The sequence below is a fragment of the Stylophora pistillata genome, chromosome 3 (genome assembly GCF_964205215.1).
Source record: "Stylophora pistillata chromosome 3, jaStyPist1.2, whole genome shotgun sequence".
In the NCBI taxonomy this organism is placed as follows: domain Eukaryota; kingdom Metazoa; phylum Cnidaria; class Anthozoa; order Scleractinia; family Pocilloporidae; genus Stylophora; species Stylophora pistillata.
Window position 1 is genome coordinate 28,212,115 of NC_142521.1, and position 27,981 is coordinate 28,240,095.

Below are 27,981 nucleotides of genomic sequence, written 5' to 3' on the forward strand. Positions count from 1 at the left end.
AATAGGGGTGGGGGGGGCTGGAACCAATCTTCAAAAGTTAGAATTTCAGAAGGGAGGCGATGTTCAAGCTTTGAATTGATCGACGCATCATTTTTCTTCTAGCATAATACTTTCAGTATCCCTCCACCTAACGATGTCATCTGTTTGATGATAATCACCGAGAAAAATCGTGCCACAGTGTCTTCTTTCACTCAAGACTGAGTCTTGTGATTTTCCGTTAAAAATAGGAACATATGGGTTTTCAACGGGCAAGGGGGTGGGGGGGGGTGGGGTCGAGTCCTCCTACAGTAGTATCTCTGCTTTTCAGTGAAACACTCTTCCAAGGTAACACATTTAATATTTATCCAATGAAAATTTTTTTTAAAGATGTTATTCTCGTGACCCAAAAAACCGCAAGAAGGGAACAATCCAATGTGTTTTTGTGATTGAAATATTTCGACCTTGCTTGACAAACGCTTGAGTATGTTGAATTCGTAATAATATCAAAGTGCTTCCCGTCTTCAACGTCTCCGGCAAAGAACATTTGACCTGCCGTTATAAATGATTGAATTGTCCTCTTTCAAGTCACAATGAAGCTCAAGTTGCTCTCACGCGTACGTACGTGTCTTCAGATTGCACGGGTAGGGGAGGGGAGACTATCAAACCGAAGGGAGGGGTGTCTCAAGCGAGTCTTGGCAAATGCACATCTTTTAGGTTATCATTAATATTACGAACTTGGGCTGGTCTCTCATTGGGAGCTCCGCTTTTGGGCTTGGCTAAATCTATATATTAGGTGTTCGAGTACGCAAAGAAAAACAGACGCCCTCCGCTAGCTTAAGGTATGTGTTATTCTAAACAATTCCGAAAGCAGAGATAAAAACCAATCTGCCGTGGTTAGCTACGCAGGGCTAGCTTACTGTATTGATTTCCTGATTGACCACGGTGCTAACTTCTAAAACTGATGCTTGGCATTCCGGATTTAACCACGGGTTGCCTAATTAGATTACGTCGTAAAGTAAATGACGATGCTGCGATTTTCACAAAGTTCAGACTGGTTTTTCCGTGCGGGAATGAAAAGCCCCAAATTAACTTTTACATCCTCGAAAGCAACACTATTTCCACTTATAATGAGCTTAACCTGAAGCGATTTTGAGTTATACCTCATGGTAAATATGATAATTGAAAATTTGCTACAAAATGCGATATTTGGATTTTGAAATATTGGTGATTTTTTAAAGCGTTCCATTATGTCATAATTAAATGAAATGGTCCCGTTTTAGACTCAAGCCGTACCTCAATCCCTCCCATACAATTTTGTCAAATTGATACGAGCTTGCTTTCTTTTGCGCTTTTCATGAGCAAAGTTCATTTGCCTCTACTCAGGGTAGTAATTTCCGCCATTTTACGGTTACCGACGCTCGTTTCAGTTTTCGTGAATTCAGTAGGATAAAGAAGCAAGTCTGGGGAAAAAAACCTTACCACGTTTCTAAGTTCACTATAAGGTATCTCTGCGCAAAATATGAAGGTTTTCAATTTTTCCATCATGTGCCACATTTTTCGATTTTCTCTCGGTCAATTCAAACATTCCCTCGAAACTGGAGTCGCTCTCGGCCATCGCCTCGCGCGACTCTTACGCTTCTTTCGTGCATAGCAACCTCTCGCGTGCATCCACAACTCAATAGTGTACGCTGTGGCGTTTATTATTTGCTAACATACATTACTATTACAGTTGGCTTGTTGGCTCAATTGGTAGAGCGCTACACTAGTATCGCAGAGGTCAGTGGTTCGAATCCCGTACAGGCCTGATTTTTTTCAGGTCTGATTTTCGCTATTGCATAAATAGCGCTCTCTACTGCGAGGATCATGCATCATACGCATCTAATACCGCAGTTCAAAATATATGAACTTCATATATACATTGTATCTGATTTATCATCACGGGTTTATTACGAATCAACTTAACGGCCTGCTCCCAGTTGGCTTGTTAGCTCAATTGGTAGAGCGCTGCACTAGTATCGCAGAGGTCAGTGGTTCGAATCCCGTACAGGCCTGATTTTTTTCAGGTCTGATGTTCACTATTGCATAAAATAGCGCTCTCTACTGCGAGGATCATGCATCAAACGTAACTATTGTTATTATTATTATTATTATTATTATTATTATTATTATACTTTTATTATAAATATAATTATTTGTTACCAATTATTGGTCGAGTGTCCATTAGTCACTACTCTTGAATCATCTTTCTCTTGCGGAACAGGGTACTCGTAAATATGTGGGATGTGGCAGCAGGAGCCATATGCAGTCTTAACTGCCTATTCTGATCAAATATGGGTATATTGAGCTGATTCCTACAACTCTATCGTGTTTCGACGCTAGTCTTATTAACGTAAGAATTTTACTCCTGATACATTGCAAACAGGATATACTCACATTTCGGTTTAAAAGATATTCTGCGTGAACTTTTCAAGTTTGTCATCTGCAAACCCTTCTAATACTGTCTACTGTTTTCACCTTTTTTCTTAGCAATGCATAGTAACAAAAGAAAGTTTTGTTGTAGTTTATATTACGGCCACCAGCCAGAAATCCGGCCTTGAAACAATCGCATTGCCGGTGTTCACTGTCACATAATCATCAAAGCCATTCAACAAATAAATTCAAGAATCAAAGAAACAAAAGAAGATAAATATTCAACCAGTCTCGCAAAGATTCAGGTCTGTGCGATGTTTCGTGCGGGAGATATTCGAAGAAATGTTTTACTCAAATTGATAAGGCTTAGTATAGAAACGCCATGTTTCTGTCCCTCTGAGGGGGCCTAGCTAGCAAAAACCATGTGTCACCGATTTTTGCTATAAAAAGCCTGTAGTCGTCATCTGAGAGCTCATAGACATCTATATGAGTACTTATTCTCATTAAAGGACTGTTTGGATGACGAAATCTCAGCTGTAAGGCACCTTTTAAACCTGCGTGACTGTCTCAGTCTCAGCCGCCATTTTAATACCGTGTCACGCAAATCTTAGAAATTCAACCTTGCTTTACTACAAGGCGAAAACCCTGTCAAACTGAAAACTTGCGAAAAAATAAGTCTTCGGCTGTTCTAATAACTTAATAAATTAAAATCTGAAAAGGATTGATAGTTTCTTATTTTTTAATTTTGACGCATGTCCTTTACGCGCCCGGTCTTCGATCCTTTTGAAAAATAGGTTTCCTTTTGAGATGAGCTTGTCCCCTTTTTTCGATGAGTGGCCTACCATCGTGTCTTCAAAATATGTAGTATAGAAAGATATGACTCTGAATAAGACGTAATTAAACGGTCTGATTTTTCCTTTTGAGATGAGCTTGTCCCCTTTTTTCGATGAGTGGCCTACCATCGTGTCTTCAAAATATGTAGTAGAAAGATATGACTCTGAATACGACGTAATTAAACGGTCTGATTTTTCCCACCGCAGCCAATATCAAGTTAGTGATCAAGCTGATAAGAGGGAGAGAAAAAGAAGTCAACGTTAAAGAAGCTGAAACTCTGTTCCAATGATCACTTTACGGGATGCAACGGTGAGTTGTTCTTGCTCGTCGGTAACGAACACTTCATTGGTTAAGTTATGTAGTTATGATGTAGTAGTACCAAAGAAGTTATGTTGTATGCCTCCGGAATGTCCTAGAATACTTTGTGTATAGAGGGACTCAGTTGTGTTGTAATAGTTGCAGTTGTCGGGAATGACTGATTGTCTGGAGAAATATACCGAGAGACAGCTACTGTGGAAGATTGTTCATTTACATGAAATTTGGAGACAATTGGGCGATTGCGTTAGTGGCAAATTAAGTTATTGTCTGAAGTGGGCTTAAGTGAGTCTATTAAGGATAATTGCTGTATTACTTACTGGAGTCGCTCCTTAGTAAGAACATTTCACGTTTTTAATAAAGCAGTTCAGTTTATAGGAGTATAGTGTTGTTTCTGTACCGTAACACATGTCTCGTCGAAATACATTTAGTATCATACTGAAGACGACATTTTAATCCCCATTTGCGATCGTGAAGCGTTCTCGTCCTCTCTTCCGTTATATGCAATTCTCTCTTTTTGCTAGGTGTCGTCACCTCTTTTCTTTTCATTTTGTTGTAATTTTGATAAGTTTTCAGAATTCACCTTCTGTAGATCAACCCTAAAACACCCCCACGGAAGAAACTGATGAAGGATACTGTTAAGTATTGTGTCCCATGCCGTTCTGTGCTTAAGAAACGTTAATCAGAGATGGAAGAGATTCTTGACGACGTGACCTGATGACCGAACGAAAGATGATGTTATGTTATGTTCTAGTAGTAGTTGTAGTTGTAGTTAGAGGCAAATAAAGCATTTAAAAAAGCATTTTCTGATCATATTTCATTTGGTCAGGCTCCAGGAGGACGAAAGGCCGTGTTAGGCGTCATTTGTTTGGCGTTTCTCCTCACGCGTCTGACTCATTATTCGCGCTTGCCTCGCGCCTGCCTTGCGCTTACCTCACGCTATCCTCGCGCTTGTTTTACGCTTGACTCGCACATATCTCGGGCTTTAGTCACGCATACCACAGGAGTTCACATGAGCGACAGGGTTCCGTCCCAACCTTAGGAAAGGTGCCTGTTCTGCAAGCTAAAGCTGATTGTTTGTTGTCAACGTGCACCGTTTGTTTGAACGTTCTTCGCTAGTTTACTCATGAAGTTTCTTTTCGTACTGAATATACTTTCATTGACATGATTTCGAACCGAAATACTCTACAAAAACTAGAAACGCAAGTCTCAAGCCAGTCACGCTTTTTTATAGTATGTTTCCAGACTTGAAATACAGTGCGTTAAAAGGAAATGATATTCCAGATACGTATTTTTCTGGAATTTTATTTATGCTAATAAAACACTAGATTACTGAAATGAACCTTTTTCTCTTAATAATTGCCACTTTCTATCGGTGAAGGACAGAAAAGTGTCGACGGCACCTCAGTCATCACGTGCATTCTGGACACAATCTTTCATCGCACTCATGTTAAATGACGTCTCGTTGAATGACCTCCCCAAAGCCTTCCAGGAAACTTATGATTGAATGCTTCTTGATCTGCACATACCTGAAGGCCTCAAAGTAACTAAGAAACTGATAAAAGCTTTCTGAGTGTTGCATTGCCGTTTTAAATCGATGATCTCGTTTTATGTCTGTATGAAAAAATAACTGCTTTCGTTGTGAAAATTCTGTAGCAGGAAACCAAAGGCTGATCCTCGAAAACGAAACGAGCAAACAAAAAATAAATAAACAAACAAAGGGTTTTACTTTCTAATTAATGTAAATTTCGCATCTTAAAAAAGTTTGTTAACTTTCGAAACTCTTTTCGGTGGCCAGTTTACATCATGAAATAAATTGAAAAAAAAATGGAAAGAAAAACAAGGTAAAAAAAATGGTTTCCTCTTTACATATCTCCTAGAATGGATTTGTGGATCTATCTATAGACATTTCAACAGTTAAAAAATTCGACAAGTTAAAGAATTGTATTAAAAGAAATTGAGAAAGAATACAAAAAGTTGATGAACAAGCAGAAAACAGAACAATCGTGAAGGTTGTCACTCGTTTATGTACTCGTTATATTCCGTGATAACTCCGGCTTTGGATACGATCCTTAAAGCCATTTCTTCATGTGAGTTTTTAAATCTTTTAATTGGTAATTAGGCTTGAATCAGTCCAAGACATCATCATCTCTTGATTAGCCTCAAAACGTCAGTGGAAAAACTTGGATCTAAAGAAATGATCCCGTAGGATAGAATCCAGGACATTTTCAATTATTTATCGCCAGTTTTGTCCAACGGAGTGGAGGATTTCTATGGAGTGAAAAGAAAACTCTTAGACTTTCTTGCTTTCTTAGTTTCAAAAGTTTTAGCTTTTTTGAAAGTTTTAACTAAATCTGATAACATTTGTGTTTGTTAACAAGTTAGTTCCTACCTAACTTTGTAGTTCCAGTCCCTAAAAGTAATATTACAGATTTACCATTCTGTAACTTTGAAGTTGTCCTATTAAATTATTAGATTAAAAATAATTTGTTTACGCTGTTATAATAGTTTTACTTTTAATACACAACCCACCCAGAATAGCACTCAAGCTATCCGTGGGAGCATAAAAACTTATAAATTGTATCAAAACACTTTAAAGTGTACGAAAATACCACTCAAGGAGGTGGTTGCTTGCTTCCCTTCTTCCTTTCCGCCCTCCCGTCCCTCCCGTCCCTTATTGTGGAACATTACAGCATGATGATGGATAAGGGTCTGCAGATTTTCTGTTCTCTCTAAGGCCTGTTTCTCGAAATTCCCGGTAACTTAGCGGGCTCGTAAAACCATATTTTAAAATCAAAATTTAAACAATAGAGAAGCCGGTTCTCGCACCCTGGCAGGTCCATTTGTTTTGTTCATTAGCTGATGTTTTTTTGTGTATCGTTTTTAAAACCTTTGAAACCCCCATCTGGAATGAAGACTAGAACACTAGCTCTTAATGGCTTCTCGCCCTCCTTCTCCAACTGTAACTTTCTTCCTTCCCTGTCTGTCCCTTTATTCCTTCCCTATCCCTTTATTTTTCTAATCACCAAGATGGACTTAAAATCTTGAAAGGAGCAGTTCCTGTCACGATCTTGTTGTACACAGCCTTCCATAGCATGACTCAGTTATGCATTGTTGAGCATGGTAAAGCTATCCATGCTCAATGACGTCTCAGTTTATTAGGACCTCCTGTTACCTCCGAGAACCCCATGACTGGATGCCTCTTGATTTTCATATTTACCAGAGAGCGAATGGAGCTGAGAAGGTGATGAAAGTTATTAAGATGCTTCAGTATACCAGAAGATGATGCTTTGTTGTAGTAGGTTGTTTTTTCGTCTAGTCACGAGTGTGGGACGAAGAAAAAATTTTGAGTCCCCACGAGGAATCGAGCCCACGACCTTCGGGTTGCGGAATACTTTCTTTGTCCCGTCAATACTTTCTTTTTCTCGTGAATACTTTCTTTGTCCCGTAACTACTTTCTTTGTCCCGCGAATACTTTCTTTGTCCCGTGAATACTTTCTTTGTCTCGTGACTAGACGAAAAAAGCGGTATCAAAACTTACCATCTTTCTTATTCTTTACATGATGCTTTGTTGTTTTAAATCGATAATTCTGTTTATTTTTGTGTAACACATGGAAGTCAAAGCTGTGACAATATCAGCCCATATTCCACAAATACACAGCTGTTGATAAAAAAAATTTAAAAAAACACTTGAAGTGGTGTTTCGTGTAAATTTTTAACGAGTGATTTTCACGGTGGTACAGTCTCTAGGCAAAGAATAAATTTGAAGTTTATTGACAGTCTTAAATTTAACAAATCATCACCATATACGATAGTCCAAGGAGAAATTGGAAAAAATGATAGAAAGTGCGTGGAAGGGAGAGGAAAACTGACTACTTCTCAGACGTTTCTCCTTGTTCGTGTTCATTTGTTATGTTTCGTGATACAAGATTGCAAACTATTCATCAAGCTATTTGCAGATACGACTGTTTTCCAAACCTTAAAATGGTCATAAGACATTGATCAGCTCGAAAACATCAGCGAAAAACATTTATCTGATGATCTTTTGGAATTAAGGCAAAAGCAGGACAAAAGCTCCTAATCCTGCGAAAGCTGTTAGGGCAAGCTAAGAAATTCTAAACCACGATAAAAGGAATTTTATACTCCGTTACACGCTAACACGCAACATCAATACAAAAACACTGCATAACTCGACAAAGTATGCTTATCAGATATCTGATTATTTATCAGCTTAAAGCCAGAAAAAGCCAGGCCCTGATCATATTATCAGTTCAGCTGAAAGAGCGACAAGCGACAAACTCGTTTTGTGCCTATGGTTAGCTTCTACTGTACGGTCGGAGTTCAAGGTTTTTCGTCGAGAACAAAAAGCTAATAAACAAGCCGACAAAATAGAAATCGAAGTTGATGTCTCGGTGCAGAACAAAGGCGTAGTTGGGATTTTTAAAAGGGCGTCAAAGTTAGAAATTTCCGCACGGTTTACATGAGTTTGCTTATATCCCAGCGCTTCCTTGTGCATCCGCTGGCTCAGAATCTAGCGGTATGCGTGACCGCTGAAATATATATTCCACCTTAGAGAGATATCTGCCGTGTACATTCAGCAGAGTGGGATTTTGGAATTTACCCCTAGACAAAAAAACACTGTGATCCTGTAAACTCAACTATTTTATTAAGTGACGTGAAATAATCTTGCTTAGGAGCGACTTTATATTAATACAGTAGTTATCCTCAATAACTTACGTAAGCTCTCCACAAACTATATCTCATCTCAACACAGCACAAACTCGCCATTTTCTCCAAAGTTCCTTAAATCTTCCACAGCAGTTCTCTCCCTTAGTATAGCTTTCCAAACAGTCGGTCACTCTCAACAACAGCAACCACTGCTATTACACGACCAAGTCCTCATAAACATTTACAAAGTATTCCGGAACATTCCAGAAGTTTACAACATAATCGTTTTGTTACTGTTACATCATAACAACAAAACCTAAAAGAAGGTTCTGGAAAGGTCCATAGGAAGTCCATGCATGCAAGTCAGCATGACTAAGCATTCTAGAAGTTTTTAAATACTTATTTTTAGTCACTCTCCATAGTAGCCAGGACCTCATTGAGAGTCTGCTGAAAGGTTGAGGTTACCACTGAGACGTGACTCGTTGGGATTAGTCATCATTATCTCCTTAGGTGTGGACTGACAACCAACTGCCAGTGATGGGGACGGATCATACTGAGCCTCATATGAGGATTAAGGAAATTTTTACAGTGAGACAACCTTTGCATATAAAGCACTGTTGAATGAAAGTTACTGTTGAATCTCATGCAACTAACCTCAGGAGGTTATATGAGGGTCATAATTATCCTATGGGTATTAAAAGGACATAAATAGCAAGGCAGATTGCCAAATTTGGCCTCTGAAAAACTCACAGATTGCCATTTGGTGCTGAAAATTGTGGCCCAGATTCCCTCGGTTGAGAAACTCGTGCTGAAGATGACATTGTCAGAGTTAGTTCGGCCTTTATCGTTATGTTGACATAAATCTCACTTTACTATCAGGTTTCGACAATTTGGGGAAGTAAGAAAACATTTCTTGACTTAACAACAATCGAACGTCATTGTAACTCAGTTTAAAATGCCATGTCGTTACATTTTCAAACCGGTTAGCTAAGAAAGAGAAATTCAAGTAAAATCTTATAACAATCTTTCCACGTAAAAGCAAAGCGAACATACACTCATACGCAATTGATAATTACCAAATTTTTCGTGTTTATTTTTTTCTATTTAATCCTAACTTGAACATTAACTCCGGTTGCCCATCTGATATGGTCCAAGCTGTGTTGGCGATTAAGTTTTGTTTTTTGCTTCTCTTTGATTTATCAACAAAATGGAATATCTGCGTTTGAGTGCCAACGAATAAACCGGAAATTCAACATTTCCGTGGTAAATGAACAACTGGGTTTGGGCTTGGGCCCTTTAGTGAAGGTGTATCATGGGTATAGACATGTGAGTATTTAAGCCTGCGTTTGCCCGTGGGTAACAATTACAAGCCAACGCCGTTTGTCCTTTTTTAGTTTATATATATATATATATATATATATATATATATATACAGCCTTGTAAGACGGTTGTATAAGCTTGGGCCATGTTCCTTACCAGAATTTTTTTTTTCACAGGTTTTTTCTGGTCATTGTTCTAACCATGTTTGCTCACCTCTCGAAGTATTTGATTTGCATGTGCTGCAATAGAGACTTCTTCCAACAGAATGATTCTGTATTTTACGTGGATTGTATGTACAGTCTTTCTGATATACTGTTTAACAACAACAAACATATGAAACATATGTGTGAACTGCGGTTATGAGACGTATATGAGCACGATCCTTCGCAGTAAAGCACTATTTGAGCAATAGTGAAAATCAGACCTGAAAAAACATTTCAGGCCTGTACGGGATTCGAACCACTGACCTCTGCGATACTAGTGCAGCGCTCTTACCAATTGAGCTAACAAGCCAACTGAGAGCAGGTCACCAAATTAATTCGACATAAACCCGTAGATGATAAATCAAACAACAACAAACATATGAAACATATGTGTGAACTGCGGTTATGAGACGTATATGAGCACGATCCTTCGCGTGCATTCACAACTCAATAGTGTACGCTGTGGCGTTTATTATTTGCTAACATACATTACTATTACAGTTGGCTTGTTGGCTCAATTGGTAGAGCGCTACACTAGTATCGCAGAGGTCAGTGGTTCGAATCCCGTACAGGCCTGAAATGTTTTTTCAGGTCTGATTTTCACTATTGCTCAAATAGTGCTTTACTGCGAAGGATCGTGCTCATATACGTGATATACTGTTTGTCGTTGGTGTTCGGTTGAACGGTGCAAAATAAACCTGATGGTTTAATATTTGAGCTGTATGTTGTGTGGTGAAGTCGTTATTTAGAAACCTCGACTGTGCTTTTTTTGTTGTTGTAAAACACAGAAAACTGTAGAGCACGAACAAAATTTTGAAGCATGGGACGTTGTCAATGGTTTCTCGAAGGCTATGGCTGCTTCCTTAGTGCCTTACTAACAGAACAGAGCGTAGTCGAGGCCTATGTGTTTCGCGATAATGACTCCATTAATTTCCTCACACATCCAAGCGATTCTTTCAAAGCAAACTTTATTTTCTATACGAAAACTGACAATTATTGTCGTTGATGAGCGTGTTTCTGCACCCTCATAAAAGCACGCCAGAATAAAGCAAACACAAACAAGAATGGTTTCATTCGATCTATTGCCTTGCAAGATAACAGCTGTCAATTAGAATTTGAGCTTGAGGTGAGCTTTTGAGTTGGGTCAAAAACGATCTCTTCAAAGTTTTCATTTAAAGATATAGAGCCAAATTTTTCTCTCCGTGGAATCAGGCCAGACGTTGGCTCTTGAAGACATCAAGCACTTTTGTAACAGAAGGATTTTGAAACGAAAAGCTCAAAGCTGGTGCATTAAATGGGAGAGATCGCCCGAGCTAACACAGAAAAAACTGAAAACACTGTCTTTAAATGAGATATAGAAAGTGCTTATCAGAGATTCAGTTTACTAACATTGTCTGCCATGCTGTCCTACTGTTTTAACCAATCACGTGTAACATCTTAAATCTTTGATTGGTTTGTAATATTTTGTTTTAACTTTCAAAAACTCTAAACTTCAAAATAACATTTCTGTCTTGATACCTCTAAATATGAGATGCACTTTTACGAAACTTCAGTCAATCTGCAGAGGAAAACACAAATAGAAGGAAGACGCTATTGACAACAGAGTTCAGTGTGCATAACTAAAAGTTGCACCTTATCAGTTTTATGAAGGTGAGAAGGATAAATCAAAATGTAATCACAGGAATCGACTTTGTAATAGTCAGAGCCTCTTTCCATTTAGAATTTAAAATGACTGCTTTTCATTTGTTTGTACCGATTTTGGGGACAGAGTGTCGTTCTGTCAACTTTCTCGTTAGTGGACACCCTTGGGAATTGTAAAAAAAGTGTCCGTGAGAAGAACTGTCCATCTACGGGAATCAGTTCTCATAAGCGGACATCAAAGAAAAATAGGGTAGCTGTCCGCTTACGGGACAATGTTATGTCGGACTCTAGTTAATTATCAAACGAACGGACGGCTTTCTTTCCCGTGGACCGATGGAGATTTGACAAAACCGATCCCCAGTGTTCTGTTGCTCTGTCATTAATCATTCAAGACAAATTTTATTGCCAAGAGTTAATTTTTATGCATGGGGAGTCCGCTTGCGAGAGGACGAAAACAAAATAAAAAGCCAATTTTCACTTGAAAGGGTGTCTGTTAGCGGATAGTTGACTGTATGAGTGGAAGGAACAGTTTCCATGCCACTTGCTCAGAATTTGTTGTTATGTCGACAAAAAAAAATAACACCTTACACACTAAAATCTTATCAATAGAATATTTCATACCAGTGACCTCACTTCATTCATGAAAAGATACATATCATGACCAATCATGTTTATATCTTAATCATGGGCTTTAGGAATTTTTTTTCCTCTTTGCTTTCAAAGGGAAACTTCTAACATCCTTGTGCAAGTCCGACATTTTCAAGGTGGCACAACTTGTAGATATAATTGAATTGAAACAATGAAAGAAATTTCGCGCACCGTTTACACCATGCTTAGCATTTACTAAAAAAATGGGAGAAATATTTGAAAAATCGATAGAGGCTTTTTCAATAAAGGCACCGAAAGTGGATGGATCTTATTTTCAAGGGTATGCTTTGAATTTTATTACCCCTCACCGAGTAATTAGTTTCGGAAGGAAACGTTTTTCATGGAGCCCCTTCATTAAGTCACTTAAGAACAAAAAAATTGGCTCTTCTGCTTTCTCTTTACTTTCTAAATAGTCTATAGGGCCTTTTACGAAGGCCTTTCACAAGTGGATGGATCTTATTTTCAAGGGTATGTTTTGAATTTTATTACCCCTCACCGAGTAATTAGTTTCGGAGCCCCTTCATTAAGTCACTTAAGGAAAAAAAAAAAATGGCTCTTCTGCTTTTCTCTTTACTTTCTAAATAGTCTATAGGGCCTTTTACGAAGGCCTTTCACAAGTGGATAGATCTTATTTTCAAGCGTATGCTTTGAATTTTATTACCCCTCACCGAGTAATTAGTTTCGGAAGGAAAAGTTTTCCATGGAGCCCCTTCATTAAGTCACATAAGAAAAAAAAATTGACTCTTCTGCTTTTCTCTTTACTTTCTAAATAGTCTATGGGGCCTTTTACGAAGGCCTTTCACAATTGTTTTAAGCGCATTAGGTCAAATATCTAATGAGTTTTGCGCTATAGAAGTAATGAAATTATTATTAAAATTATTATTACGAAGTAAAAGGGATGGCCTGAACCAGGTCAGAGAAAATCCCTTGCCCTTTAGACCGCGATTCTCAAGCAATCACTCTTTTTTGAGCAGTGCGTGACGAGGAAACTTTTAAATCTTATAAAATTATTCAGAGAGCAAAGCCGACAAATATTGACATCTAACAGAATTATCTAATTAACAGATTTTCTCTCCCTGTAAGTTGCTTATCACCTACAAATATTTGTTTAGTTTTGAGATTTCCGTTTCTTCCCGGATGGATGAATGGTACTTGGCACGCTTCAAGACCCAATTAAACTTGAGCAGACTTCAATCACGCAAAAACCTGGTTTGCTTGCCAAGGCCTGTTCGTAAGCGAATGAAACTGTATACATCGGAGAGACATTTGTCAGTTGTTCAGCGCAGGTCTAGAAAGCGTCATCTCAGGCCGAATATTGGGTAAGGACATACGTTAACGTAGCCTCTACTTATGTAAATTTATTCTCTGTAATCAAAAGAGTTGGAGAAAACAAGACGAGTCCATTTTCGTGACCTTGAATATACTTATTTCATCGCACATTAACACTTCATCTCTGCCATCATTGACGTTTTTTATTCTTTTAGCCGAATATTTTGGTGTGAGGCAAATGAATTGAAAGGGTAATTTTCCTTTCTGCGTCACTGCCGTATCCCGAAATGTAGGGTCCGAACTAGGAGAGAGATAACGAATCCTTTGCAGTATGACATATGAAAATTTTGGTTTCTGGTCTGTTTCGATCTATTTGCAAATCATAAAGACAAGCTATTGCTTTATTTGCACGTAATGTTTATCAACGCGCGTTTAGTCCTCTGATGGTATTTCATGATGAGCAAGATGTAAGTGCTACCTTCGTGAAGATACCGCTTATCTTGGATCGTTATTCATTGCTTTGTCAATTTCCTTTCTGTAGACAAGTGGCAAAGAAATTATTTCGGCTTCGAACTTCGGACCCAAAAACACATCTTACTTTAATCTCTGGACAAAGCATATCGGGCTAAAAGATAACCGCATTACATCACCAAACAGACAAAAAAAACAAAACCAGACGCAAAAAAAAAAAAAACAACCAGACGCAAAAAAAAAAAGAGGACACAAGTGTAAAAGAAATTGTTTCGCCTTAGAACTACGGACTCACAAACACTTCTTATTTATATCCTTGGGTCAAGACACTGGCTTAAAGATAACTGCTCCACATAAACAAACAGACACACTAGAAAACAACCAATGAGAACTGAGCATAAGGCAAGGTAAATACGATTTTGGTTAACCCTAACTTCTCAAACTTGCGTGACTGCATGCGTGCCTCACGACAGAAAAGTGAAAACGTGCATGATCTCAGAATTCACATTATTTTTCCTCCTACTTGCAAAAGGGCTTTTAAATTTGTTTTCTCCAGTCACAACAATGTAAGGGAACAAGAGAATGTTTTCTCCTGAAGGGAAAAATTCAATAATCAATATATTTGCCATCACTTGAGAGCTCAAAGACTATGGGAAAAGGAAAACTAATTGACAAAGGAAACTGATTAAGGAAAAGAGGAATATAGTCGAGGGAAATTTCATGGCATTCCATGTGTAATTGCAGTTATTCGATGTTCACTAAGAGCGCTATTCGATACAGTTTCGTAAAAACCAAACTAATCACACCAGCCAATCAGAAGGAAGAAGAATACAGTGGATCCTCGATTTAACGAACCTCCATATAATGAAGTCCTCAGTCTAAGAAACGATACTTCAGTTTCAGCCCGGCTCAAGTTGAAGTAAAATGTATGCCGCAGAACCTCGATATAACGAACCAATTTCTCCAGTCCCTTGGTACTTCGTTAAATCGAGGTTCCACTGTACTTTTCAAAGTCAATGAGAACTTAAAGTAAAACAAATAAATTGTCGAAAGCGCGGGAAAACGCAGGCGACCAAGTTGTGATTTTCTTCGTTTTGTTTCTGATTGGTTGAGAGAGTGGTGCGAGTTTTTTTTTTGTCCAATCACAGAGTAAAGTAAAGAAAAGCCGATGCAATGTCAGACTACTTTTCGACATTGAATTGAAAATTTCTCTAAGTTGAAAATTCAATGCGGACCACAAACGCCTTTCCAGACACCTACCTGGGAGATCAAAGTTTCTTTTCGAGGCGATATCAGATGCAACGGACGTAACACAGACACTGCAATCAAGAAAGCTCTAGCACACAAATTTCCCATCACCCTATCCCGCTTTGGTCAGTGGTCAGAGGTTAGGCTCAGTAACTGAGCAAGGAGTGTCACCAGTCCCTGACTTGTAAGCAAAAGGTTTGGTGAACCCTGTTCTTCGTATTTCTTCGCTTCCAATCAAATACATTCTGGAGAAGTTTCTAAGGGGACGTGTAGACCTCAAACTTGTTTTTCTTCTATTTATGTCTAAATCGCTTTGTATAATCTTTCAACTGGACTCAGGAATGAAGTAAGCTTTCTTGCAAAAATTTAGCCCCAGGGTGGAAAGTTGTTACTCTCCTTTTTAAATTAAACAGGGTTGCGCCGCTTTAAAGAGTGTGGTCATTTTGGTCCAAAAGGAGATATATTTTGACCATTATATTCTCTAATCGAGTATGGTTTTCAAAGGAACCAGTAGTGCGTATAACGAGACTGAAAATTAACAAAATGAAAATGTATTGTCTGAACTGAATTTAGTAACTCTTGAATTTGTCATTCACGAACGATATAATTAAGAAAAAAGTTGTATTTGATTGATTTGCAGGAGACGTTGAACTTTCATGATACAGGTCTAAAAACAAATGTGGATTCTAGGCACCATGACTAAAAATAGGTGTGCAAAAAGATGCTTTTTCTTCAAAAGGGCGGGGATTTAAAAGCAGAGCACCCCCCACCAAGTGGAATAACCTCTAACCTCCACTCCTCCTTTCCCCCATCTGGGCGTTTAGATGCAACTGGTAATTTGTAATCTAATTCCTTCTCCTCCGTCACTAATCACCTCCGTTTCATTTCCATTGATTCTTACTTCTTAGGTTTTTACCTCCCATAACGAATTATAATCGTAAGGTTTCCTTCGATCAAACGGCCATGGTGCAAACTACCAAACGAACTTGTTCGTTCTGGTAACTGTTAAAATGTTGTTTTCCGACAAAACTTCATATAGTAGGCAGACCTACCTTATAAACTTGCAATTTTCGGTCAGCAAACCTACGGTGATGACCTGGACATTTTTTGCCCTCTTAGCGGGGCAAACGTCCCTTGCGCTTGAGGGAAAAAAAAACTGAACCGCGTCCTGGTTAGCTCAATGGATAGAGCGCTAGACTGTTGTGCGGGAGGTCGAGGGTTCGAGCCCCGGCCGGACCAACATTCAGGGTCTTAAAATAATTGAAAAGAGTATGCTACCTTTCTATAACATCAAGAAATGGTTAGATATTCTAGTCTTCTCGGATAGGGACGAATAAATGGAGGTCCCGTCTCCTGCAGGGTTAGGGGCAGGAGACGTTAATTTCCCATGCACGAGATTACTGTATCCTCCCCTGGAGTGGGAGGGGTGGGTAACAGGACCCCCGTTGATACCAGTGTTTACTACATTGAAGGAGCTATCCTGTATAAATATAGATGTCTGTCTGTCTTTCTGAACAGCGTTGGGGCTTTGGGGCTTTCATTATGTGATGAGAAGACGGATGCATGAAACAAAATAAGGGAGGTGCACACCTTCATCGCTGAAAAACTCCTCTTCCGGCGAACAAAGTGTGCCAACGTTTCTCAGAGATTTTACTCCTAAACCTAAGGATTGATAAATGCCTTGAAAGCTGTATTTTTGGTAGAAAAATAGACTTAAAACAACTCAAACAACTGCCACTGAAAATGATACACTTCTTGGTCCTCTTACCCTTTCCCTCCTAAAACCTTTGTCGTTTTTGTCGCTGTTGTTGATGTTTTTTTTTTTTCTTTTTCTTTCCATGATCATGATTGCAATTTTTCGTCTGGGTTTGGTTTTGACAGATGTCATCACTCCGTGTTCATAGAACACAGTCAAATTTCAGCTATTTAATCAAAATTCCTTCTTGTTATTCCATGCAGAGCTAAGTCTTGATAACACTCAACCTCGTCACATAGCTTTACATCGAAATGAAGACCCACGAACGAGGTTACTCTATTCTCGTTTTCAAGGGTGAAGGCATTTTATGCAAAATTTGAGCAAAATTCATGATTTATTTGAATTTTGAGTGAGGTAACTAAGATCATTTTCAGCACTGTTTGCAAGCCATTTACTAAATAAAGTAAATTCCCACTAATAAACCTGCTCTGATTATGAAAAATTACCTTCTCCCCTTCTCAACCAATGTTTGAACAGCGACGTTTGAGAACTTTAAGCAAATTCCTTTTCCACTATTATTGTTAAAAATCGCCATCGGTTTTATATCACTCCAATTACGGCTAGTAAATGCTCGATCTTTGCAATTTGATAGCAGATCATGAACATAAATTATATTTGGATGAAAACTTTCACTTAGCATTGAATTCTTATCGCGCCCGTTGTTGTCTGTGAAATAACCTTAAGTGAATGTATTACCCAGAGCATTTAGGAGCAAACAAATATTTTTATTTCATGTCGTCAATTTGGCAAAGTGAAGCATCGCTTATTGTTTTTTCTTTTTGCTGCAGCTTCTCTTTGACAAAGAAACTTAAAATCAGTGGTGGTGTAACTGTTACAAAGTTCTTTGGATGGTTTTAAAATTTTAGGCATATTAGGGCAAATTGGCGGGCTTGAATGTCCTAAAGGCCAACACGTAGGAGAATACCTCAAAACCGCAACGGCCACCTAAGACAAGAATCTATTTCCACCTTAAATTGTTGCGGTATTAATAGCATTTCCACGCCTTGGTCAATGAATTTCAAACTTCTTCTGAATACTTAGCGGCTAACCAACAATGTTATAATAAATTTCGACTGTCTCAATCCTTTGACACTTTCTTCGCAAGCGGTATAAGATAGGTGTTGAAATAATTCCGACGTTTCCCTTCCCATCTTTGGTAGACGACCTCTTTATCATTTTTAATTTCCCGATATCTGTGTATCTAAGCACGGTTTTTTTCTTTCTTTCCTGCAAACGTCAGTAACATTGTACATCTCCTTGTGGTTTCACTTAATCTTAACTAGCACGTTATGGCGAAAGTTACGATTGAAGGTCATGTTCAACGAGCAAACTGCTCGAAGTTATATTAATTTATACAATTATCGGGAAGGCGTGTTTCGAGGTGATAGAATGATGGATGCATTTTTGACAGTTAAGGTCGATTCCAAGCGTCCTTGTTTAGGACTTCTTCAGTCGCGGGTTAATTTAAGCTCCCCATGAAAGAGTTTTAAGAGAATTTTAATAAGCATCACTTGAACCTTGCGGAAGAATATTGATTATTGTTCCCACATTTTATGTTTCTAGCCTAAATTTGTTTGCGCCCTGAGTTGGATGACAGCAGTTGATAAATGATGAATCATGGTATGAAATAATTTGTGTGTAAAAAACCGTTAGACCTTTGATACATTAAGTCTACCCAGCCAACATGAGACATTCGCTATGGCAAATTGCAGTAAAACTATGATATCCAAGGTCTATCGAGGCAACTTATACGATATCCCACTGCTGCCTGTACTGATAACGCTTCGAATTTTTCCAAATGGGCGGGCAAATAATTCTTATGATGTTAGTATAGAGAATTTGGTATTAGATTAACTAATAGTTCCCTAATTGATACTTTTCGTTATTCTCATTACTTGTCAGCTGATATTGTATTGATGTTGTCGGGAGAAATTTTGTCTTCGTCACTCATAGGAATTAAAGGATTAAAAGCTCCACTTCCACCGAGAATGATATTCACTAAAGCCTTTCTCGTCTGATTTGTTATATTTTGTCTTCTTCTCCGTTTTGCAACGAAATACCTCAAGAAGACAAGCTGAAAATATAGTATTTTGATGTTTTATTAGACTTCGGTCTTACTGAAAACATTTGAATGTCGATTCAAACTAAAGAATTTATCTTCTCCTCCTGCGTTCAATAGACGGAGAAGTAATCATTCAACACTCATATTGACTTCACATACTTTTAAGACGTAGACGGCAACCTTGTCGAGAGTTAACTCTGACTTAAACACATACAGGTAAGCTGCAGATCAAAAGTTTTGACAAAAGCTTTATAATCGCTCCGATTCAAATCATCATTTTTGAATGGCGGGTAATCGCATGGAAAGCTTGCACGCCTCTTTAAGGAAACACAGTCAAGGAGCAGGGCCTGTATTTATAGGTGGAATTGAAATGTAGGCGATCGACTCTTACGGAAGAGAGAATACCAGAATCTCTGAGCGAGGACGAGAACAGAATGAAGAAAATCGACCCAGGGAACATTGGTGGGCGGTCTGAACTCTCGCCTCTATCATGATATCCCTGCTCCCCGGGTTTTCGCCTGAACAGGATTTCGCGTGCTGAATTTAGCAATCGTATGCTACCGTGCTGAAATTTATAAGCAGATAAGGACCCAGACAGGGATTTTACACATGCTAAGAAACCCCTGTCATAAGTTTTGTTTGTTTAAGTAATAGCAAGGACAATTCATGAACACCTTCATATGGGAGAGACTAATCAAATGGCATTTGCTATGCCCCAACCTTTGTCCCTCGCTGTGTAGAATTGATTGCCGGATTAGGGTGCAAAAAGCCAGCCATTAAGATTTGTTAGCCACAGTGGTGTGAAGGTCTCACACATCACTAACACCATTTACCATTTACTTGCTCGTAATCCACTTAATCTTCGTGAGAAGTGAAGCGAGTATAAGACGAGAAAAGGCGTCAAATGTTTTTTTTCGGTAAGCAAAACAGAACCAAAGAGATTTCATCTTGCATGAAGAAAAGTCATTATTACCGCCATCGCAGCCGATGTTTGCTTTGAATACCGAAAGTGCAGATGCAGATTTTTCTATTGTTCAACAGCAATTGAGACGAATGAATACCAGTGCTTTTCATGGGGCAGAAATATTGATTTTTAATGGATGTAAAGTTCCAAAGGTTGTACGTTGCCAATTCAAACTTTCAGGAATTAAGCCCTCTTTTTAAATTTCCCAAAACATGGCCTGATTGACATGCATTCAAATGAGACTCAAGACAATAGCTCATTAAGAATATCAGCACTTCCCTAGATGACACGCGTAAATGTTTCACATGCCATTGTTGCTCGTGAAAGTGTTTGACAGTGCCTTTTGTGTTTGGCAGAAAAGCTGGAAATTCGATCAATATACTTCAAGCACCGCCCACAGTCCACTTGTTAAAATACGCCACCGTCTGATCCTGTCTCGAAGATCGTGGATTTATCGCCAGCACAACCGCAAAGAAAGCGACGCCATGAAGTTCCTTTTCAGCTGCTGCATCGTTGCTGTAGTGGCTTGTTCGGTCGCTGCCACATCACACGGATATAGCTCCAGGCCTAGAGGACGCTGTGAGCCTGTGCCGCCTTTCTGCCAGAACTTGACTAACAGCGATAGCTACTCACATATGCGACTCCCAAACGCTTTCAACAATTATAAGCTCGCGGAAACCGTCCAGGCGATGATGCCCTGGACCCCTCTCGTCGGACTTTGCCATTCTGGGTTGAAGTTGTTCTTGTGCGCCATTTACGCGCCGATTTGCCTGTTTGACAGTGAGAGCGGGGAACACGTCAGCATCAAGTTGTGCAAGTCGTTTTGTAACAGCGTGAAGAAGAGCTGTCAGCCGGTGATGGGTAGACATAATTATTCGTGGCCAACTCACTTTGCCTTTAATTGCTCGGGGTACCAGGACGACACCATGTGCGTGCGAGAAGACTTCGTTTCAACCCCAAAGCCTCCTCCTCCAGGTACACTTTTAAAATTTGTGGTCGGTGATCGATGTAAATTGTACGCTTTACGTCTTTCAGATGTTTATTTTAACCCTAGGTGATTAAAAAAGTTGAAGGCTACATAACGCTAAGAACGAATGATTGCTAACCCTAAACATAAGATTCATAATATCCTCTTTTCTAACGATCGACCTTTGAAACTTTGTTAGTTTGACCATCTTAAGGAGAAAATTCGTCAGATTTGGCTGCAAAATAGATTGTTTTGTGCCAATCTGCTTTTTACCAACCAAACCATTGCCAAATATAGAGGTGCTTACGGAAAGGGCGCGAAGCAACGGAAGTCAGAAGAATTGTTTCCGTTGAATCGATCTCTTAAGTATTTCCTACCAAGAGATGATCTTTTTCATACTTTTTTTTTCAGTCATAGACTCGATTTGTGATCCAGCTTTAAATGATGAGGATGCCCTTTCGAGGAAAATCTGTAAGAGGGATTTAGGTGAGAAGTACTAACGACTTTGTCATACTATGAATAACACGTACACTAAATTTCAGAAACATTCCAGATTTTTTTTTTTTTTTTTCTGTGTTATTATTTGTTAAAATGTACGTGTAAAAATCGGAAATCATGAAATAAGTTATTCGCGCACTTGAGTGTCTAGAGCGTACAGTTATGTAAAAAGTTTCCTCTTGGACATGACCCGGATATTTTTATTATGGAAAGCATTTTGAAAAAGGCCATTGAGTCACTCAGCTGAAATGTGTGTAGTAAGGGTTGGAAAATCTGTCGCCCCGAGCCTTCGAATAGGTGTGGATGGTCCTACTAGTGTGAGCGTATTTTTGACTCTACGCAAATGTCTCAGACCACCAAATGTGATTCTGTGTTGTGCCATTTTGCAAATCCGTGCCGTATCTAGATGGTACCTTTCAGCCTAACCGCAACCGTTTAGAAATTTTAGTTTTCGTTCCAGCCTCAGAAATATCTGTCAGGATTGCGCATTTCGAGGTGTTATCGCAATTTCTTGTCGCTATGTACGACCAGTTCGCGTAATTTCTGAATTCTCTGTAAATCAGTTCACGTAATTAACATGACAGGGGGCTTTTATTTAAGAAATTTTACATTTTAATTAGCGACGCGCTCGAAAATGTGCCTTAAGGTTTCTATAGGAAAACGACCGTCTGGGGTTAAGTTAAATTTAAAAGGTGAAGCGAGATTTCTTTGCGGCAAATCTATCCTGATGTATTTTGACTACATACTTCAATGCGCGCCGAAAATGAGCAGTGATTGATAAGTAATTAGTTAAAGTGAGCTACATTTACGCCGTATGACCGTATTTATTACACGTCTGTCATCTTGACAGATTCCGTAACACGCTATCCAATTAAAATTTAACGGATGTCTGATCAAACTTAAGACCATTGATTTACAACGTAGAAAACTGCAACAAAAAAAATCGTTTTGCGTGCGTGGTCCTACTTGTCTATTTTATTCCTTTTTTTAGCAGATGATGATTCTTAGCGGAGCTTTGATATTTATTTCTAAGAGTTAGAGGCTTTGTTCTTAACCATTACGCAACTCCCGTAAAACATCTGACTTTATCCGCGAAGTAGTTTCAATTAATATTTTGCCGACGAAGTTTGCACTACAATGCTGGCGAAGAATTTTGCATTTGAAAGCTAAATGACGTAAGAAACTATTAAGATCAAATATTTCAAATTGGGAAGAATAGCTTTGGCCTGGTTGAGTCGTTCAATGTTTGTTTGAAATAGTTCAAGAAAGAGATAAAGTTTATTGATCAGGGAACCCAGTCGTTATCAGAGGCCATATCTCACCGTTGAACCTTCTAACAGTTGAGCTTTTGTAGATAAATCCTACTCATATTTATTGGGTGTCTGAAAAGCCAAAGATAAGAGTAATACGGGCAGGAGTTTTGTGCCACCTCAAAGAAGTGCGACCTATCACTTGATAAGCAACAGGCATAGAGAAATAATTATTTTTTCAATTTTGATAACCTTCGCTAACAGGAGGAGAATGTAGGACTTTTAACTGCCCAACTCTTCACTGAATACCAAAGTCTCACTGGGATGGTGACTTGCTTTTTATCATCATCAAAAACGGCGTTGGCACTTAACCAAGGCGTTGAAATAAGCAACAGTTCAAAAAAGGTTAAGGTCGAGAATCGAATGGGCCGACGTCGATTACAAAGATGTTTGATGAAGTTGCCATGGTAACGTAAAAGTGACAAGCACAAGATGTTCTTTCTGTTTTGTCTGGCAAACAAAATAACAAAAGATCAAAATTGGTTCAAGTTTGATGATGAACGAAAAAGGATTAGCCGATAAGATCCTTTCGGTAATTTAACTAAATGGATGAGCCATTAGTCGCGATTCTTAACTTAATTCTCAAAAAAGTTATTCTTTGTTATTTATTCTTTCAGCTCAAGTCCAATTCGATGTCAACATAATTGGTCTTGAGGTCTCTAAAAAAATCGAAGCGGTTCACTTTGCAATTAGAATGATGAAAACCTGTGGAGAGTAGGTCGAGACGTGAGACATAAACCGCTAAATACCAATCGCGTTTCCCTTCTTTGAACGAAGGGTTTGAAAAGCGCTAAACTTTTAAATAAAGAGAAATAAGTGCTTCGCTTGGCTCCAAACACATCAAATTATCTTACAAAAGATAACACTAGATTGCCACAAGTACAGACATTCATCTCGTAATTGGGTGGTGCAGCTTAAAACGAATTTCTTTTTCCAGGTTTATGACTCTGGGTCTCATAAAGATTCAGTGTTATTTCGATTCAGTAAAGCTTGAAAAAAGCTTGCAGTTGCCAAGGTTAAAAAGAAGGTCGCTAGAGACGAAGATAGAATAAAATCTGATTTAATTTATATTATATAATACTTTGCCAAGATCAATTAAGATTTGAGACACCTATGTGGAGAGAAGAGACGGGTGTTGTCGTTGCATTCATGGGACATGGGGAACAGGCTAACTTAAGCTACGATTTCTTCCTGGTTAGAAAAAAAAATGATTGGCAAAGTTTGTAAATTACCACCCACGTTTGTCCTAGCTGTTAAGCTTTAGTTTACTTTCTAGAAATGCATTGTGCTCTCCAGATCTGATAGATTGCCAAGACCCACATCACTAGCCACAAACTTAACCCCAATGCGCTAATACAAACAATATCATGTCTTCACTTCGATGTTTTTTCTCTGTTTGTTTGTTTGTTTGTTTTTTCTTTTAACAAAAATTGCAGCTAAAGTATTCAAGCTACACAGCTTTATCTTTCATCATTTTACTGATAAAAAGTGTTCCATTTGATTGGATTAAACTATTGAGATAACATGTTGAGGCAGCTTGGCAAATGCAGCTACTGCGAATGAACCAAAAGGTAAAAGGGCAAAACAGATTGATAAACAATTTGCCGATCGTGAACTTCAAAGAATATTATTAAAAGATAGAAAGCCGCCCCCTGTCTGGAAAGCTCTCAAACATGCTATTTTTTGTTTTCGTTTTTTCTACGTAGTTATTCGCGCTGAAGTGTTGAACGTACGTAATGCAAAAGGTGACAACTCCTACAAAGTGATCAAAATCAAGAGGCATAAGAAATTTGGCAGGCAAGGAGCTCGCAGCCAGAGAAAGACCAAGAAAGCTGTCGAAAGTCTTGACCGCGTGCTGTTACCGAAAAGAGGCTGCACGAACGTGAAGGAAAGAGTGAAGAAAGGAGTTACCTACTTGATAATACTCAACAAGAGATCGGGAAGGAAGACAAAGTATAACGTAAAGGCCATTGTACCGTGGAGATCCAAGCTACATAAAAAGTTCATGAGACCGAAAAGCTCAAAATCTCTAAAACAATCGTGTCGATAAAATTTGACAAATTCAGAACTCATTCTCGAGCAAATCTCCTTACAACAGACTGAAACAAAATTGAATGTTTTGATTCTTTTAGCTTGGGATTTTTTTGACCTAAGAGGAATTTTTAATGTTTTAGCCTTTTAAGACTCGTCAGTGACCAGACTTTTATCCACACTACTGAGAAATGTCATCGACTTTGTAACGCTATTCGAACGCCCACAATTTTCAAAATACCCTAACTGAGTAGTTTGTTAATTGAACGGTTTCTGGCAGAGAACAGTAAGCCTTTTCGCGATCAAATGATTACATTTTAAACCTATTTTAAAAAAATTTAAACCTATTTTAATACAGCGTGCAGTAGACAATCAATATATCTAATGAAGTGGAATTGTCGCCGTAAATGTGTTTTTGCTAAATTTGATGTATCGTTGGAATGCTTGATATGCTTTGTATTCGCATCGTTTTTTTCCCTTTAGTCGTTGAATTATTGAGATTGTGTCTACGTGATGCACTGCGTAAATAGTCCATTTCTGAATTACCCTTGGCCTCATTTTCAAAACGAGTCCTGGTGCTCATCATTTCGTTTGGTAAAATGGTTGAGCACCAGGCCTAGTTTTGAAAATGAGGCCATGGGTAATTCGGAAATGGGCTATTCGTGTTGCTTAGTGAGATTACAACTGTCGCGTTTAATTATCAGTTACACGTTGAAAAGGCATACTACGTCAAGTAAATTAACCCGAATATACCTCGGTAAAGTCAGCAAACGCTTTTCTCTGCGAGGTTCAAGCTTTGTAATGACGTAATTTACTTCTTAAGTTTATTGTACAGTTAAGAAAACACAGAAATTGTTGCACAGGTAGATAAGTTAGTTCTTTTGTCTGTAATTTGTAAGCACGTGGTGCTAAAGCCTTCTTGTACTAAAGGCACCTTTATCCATAAGATTCATAAACGATTTTAAGAAAGACATTGTCTTAACGCTTACCTTAGTGACAGAAAAACGTGCGCGGGTGAAGGCAAAAACAGAGAGCGCGAGGCAAAAAATATGTTTTAAGAACGGTCGGTTCCCATTTTCTGTCGCTGAACAGACCTTCAGGATCCAGAAGAGTCAGTGAACATGCTTATTGAAAAAGTTATTGAAGCCACCGCAAAATGGCCGATGATGATGCCCTCTCCAGCTTTTTCAAAAATACCACATTTATCTCTGAAGTCGAGATTTAGGCTGATATTCAGCGGGTTAGGTTAAAACGTCGATTGAAGCTTAATCTACTTCCTCTGTCTTTAATTGAAGATCAGAAGTTCACCTATGAATTGTTTCTGATCGTATTTATTGACCTTGCTTGAAGTTTCTTTAGCTAAGCGAACAAACTGTGCTGACACGAAAACAGAGTTCAAAAGCATTAAGGCCCATTGTTGTTCACCGCAGTCCCAGTACAATGCATGATTACTCCTAAATTGGCGCCAGGGTTAGCTTGGCATGTCCTTTGAAATCTTTAAAAAGACTTGTTTTTATTTTTTTACTGTAGATCCTTGAAATAGCGCCCCCGCTCTTACATGAAAGTTACAATGGGTCGAGGGCGCTTATAGAGTTTCCCGACATCGTGGCCAGAAAGAATTAGTTATGTTGAATAGCTTTTGATCATAGTGCTTCACCAAGCACTAGTGCGTCAAACCCAGGGGAGGGTAAAGGAGAGAGAGAATAACTTATTCCGAGGGGAAGGATGCCGATTAGTTATTTCCGTCGATAGGGGGCGCCATTCGAGCGGAAGCATTAAATCGGGGAATAAAGGGTGAAAAAAAAAACTGGTGCTGCGTTGGTGGGGGCTGTGAAATGCTAGTGTAAAATCGGTTCTTTGATGGTTTATGGTACGCCCTGGACTTCGACAGGAAAAGTCACTCAAGTCTTACAAGATGGCGCCGTTACGAGTTTGGCCTTCGCACTTCATTTGCATGTAAGCTCTTACTATGTGGCGATATTTCTTCCAATATCCTGGACCTGCAAATTGTCTCAAAATTGCTTCCTTCAATGCCAGAAGTTTGGTAAACAAGGCACATTCTCGAGGCAGAAGGTTTTACAAGAAAGTATGATATTATAGCGGTAACCGAGACGCACTTAGATGCTTCAGTCTTCTCTTCCGAGCTATTCCCTTCAAACTTCAATGTTTTTCGCAAAGACAGAGATCGAAGAGGCGGTGGAGTCCTTATTGCGGTAAATGGCGATCTAATTTGCCACCAGCGCGTCCTTACAGGTTTGGACGCTGAGCTTTTATTTCTTGACATTCATCATTCAAAAAATAAATCATTTGTGCTTGGAGTATTTTATCGTCCTCCTTCGAGTGGCTTAGAACCTTTGGAGATCCTACGCAGTGAATTGGATTCTATACAAAATAAAGATATTGTCCTTGTTGGGGATTTCAACCTGCCGGATATTGACTGGTGTAACAATCTTATGCTCAATAATTATTGTATAAAATTTTTTCGGATACTATTCTGGATAATTTCTTGTCTCAAATGATGGTCTTTCATCCCACCAGAGGTCAAAACATTCTAGACCTGGTTTTAACTAACAACAAAGATATTATACAGAAGATACGACCGTTGATGAGCCAATATCAGATCATAACGTCGTAACTTTCAATATAAATGTTCACCCATACTGCCACAAAGCTTCCAAGAAATTATTTTACAATTTTCGTAAAGCCGAGTGGGCTTCTTTGAATGACTTGTTTATGAACATTTCCTGGAACTGTGCATATGTTTACGATGGCATTGACGAAATATGGATTGCTTGGTCAGACTCGTTCTTAACTGCAGTCGATCAGTCAATCCCGAAAAAGAGGCAAAGAGAAAATGGTCAGCCTCCGTGGATAACAACAGAGATTATTAAGCTCTGTAAAAAAAAGGAAACGCTGTATGGAATGGCCAGAAATAAGAATAAAGTAAGCCTATGGCAGAAGTATAGAAATTTGAATAATCGCCTAAAACGTGAATGCAATAAAGCCCGGTGGGAATACTTGGAAAAACTGGCTGATGACATCCATAATGGAAGTGATAACGCGAAGTGTTTCTGGAATTACGTCGGCTCGAAGAAAAGAGGCACAAATGACCTGATTGCTATTCAGGCCAATGAATCCGTTGTTATTACAAAGGAGAATGAAATCGCTGAATTATGAATAATTATTTTGCTTCAGTGTTTACTTCAGAAAAAACGGAATCTATGCCAAACTTCCCACAGGTCTTGTTAGAAGAGCTTGGTTCTATCAGGTGTTCAAAAGACGATGTCTTGAAATTTTTAAAGGATTTGAACCCGAACAAGTTTCCCGGCCCAGACCAAATTCATCCAGCAATATTGAAGAACTGTTGTGTTCTACTCGCTCCTCATTT

At 38.7% G+C, this 27,981-nt stretch overlaps 1 protein-coding gene and 1 long non-coding RNA gene across 6 annotated transcripts; one reads left to right on the forward strand and one right to left on the reverse strand.

Annotated features, from left to right (window-relative positions):
- Window positions 1–5,245: 5,245 nt before the first annotated feature.
- On the reverse strand, window positions 5,246–12,462 carry LOC148735432 (uncharacterized). 2 transcript variants are annotated; one of them, XR_015999364.1, is made up of 3 exons: window positions 10,378–12,456; window positions 8,275–9,829; window positions 5,246–6,773 (listed from the first exon to the last, which is right to left on the reverse strand). It is a non-coding gene; the product is annotated as an uncharacterized LOC148735432 (long non-coding RNA). The 2 variants fall into 2 exon arrangements; XR_015999363.1 differs by lacking the exon at window positions 5,246–6,773 and having other exon boundaries at window positions 7,289–9,829; window positions 10,378–12,462.
- Window positions 12,463–13,190: 728 nt separating this feature from the next.
- LOC111336211 (secreted frizzled-related protein 5) lies at window positions 13,191–25,564 on the forward strand. Of its 4 annotated transcripts, XM_088753815.1 has the most exons (7): window positions 13,220–13,336; window positions 18,002–18,072; window positions 18,325–18,381; window positions 18,941–19,039; window positions 20,144–20,762; window positions 21,166–21,240; window positions 24,269–25,564. In XM_088753815.1, exons 5-7 carry the CDS (start codon window positions 20,273–20,275, stop codon window positions 24,610–24,612), a joined length of 909 nt encoding a protein of 302 aa, XP_088609941.1. In that variant the 5' UTR covers window positions 13,220–13,336; window positions 18,002–18,072; window positions 18,325–18,381; window positions 18,941–19,039; window positions 20,144–20,272; the 3' UTR covers window positions 24,613–25,564. The 4 variants fall into 4 exon arrangements, with proteins under 4 accessions (XP_022797998.1, XP_022797997.1, XP_088609942.1 ...); XM_022942262.2 differs by lacking the exon at window positions 18,002–18,072 and having other exon boundaries at window positions 13,200–13,336; XM_088753816.1 differs by lacking the exons at window positions 18,002–18,072; window positions 18,325–18,381 and having other exon boundaries at window positions 13,201–13,336.
- The last annotated feature ends 2,417 nt before the right edge of the window (window positions 25,565–27,981 follow it).

Excerpts from the sequence above, each read along its gene's own strand:
- LOC111336211 (XM_022942263.2), top strand. The coding sequence starts at position 20,273 with ATGAAGTTCCTTTTCAGCTGCTGCATCGTTGCTGTAGTGGCTTGTTCG. Across the intron at positions 20,763-21,165 it reads CCCAAAGCCTCCTCCTCCAG|TCATAGACTCGATTTGTGAT; the intron begins GTACACTTTTAA and ends TTTTTTTTTCAG. Across the intron at positions 21,241-24,268 it reads AATCTGTAAGAGGGATTTAG|TTATTCGCGCTGAAGTGTTG; the intron begins GTGAGAAGTACT and ends TTTTCTACGTAG.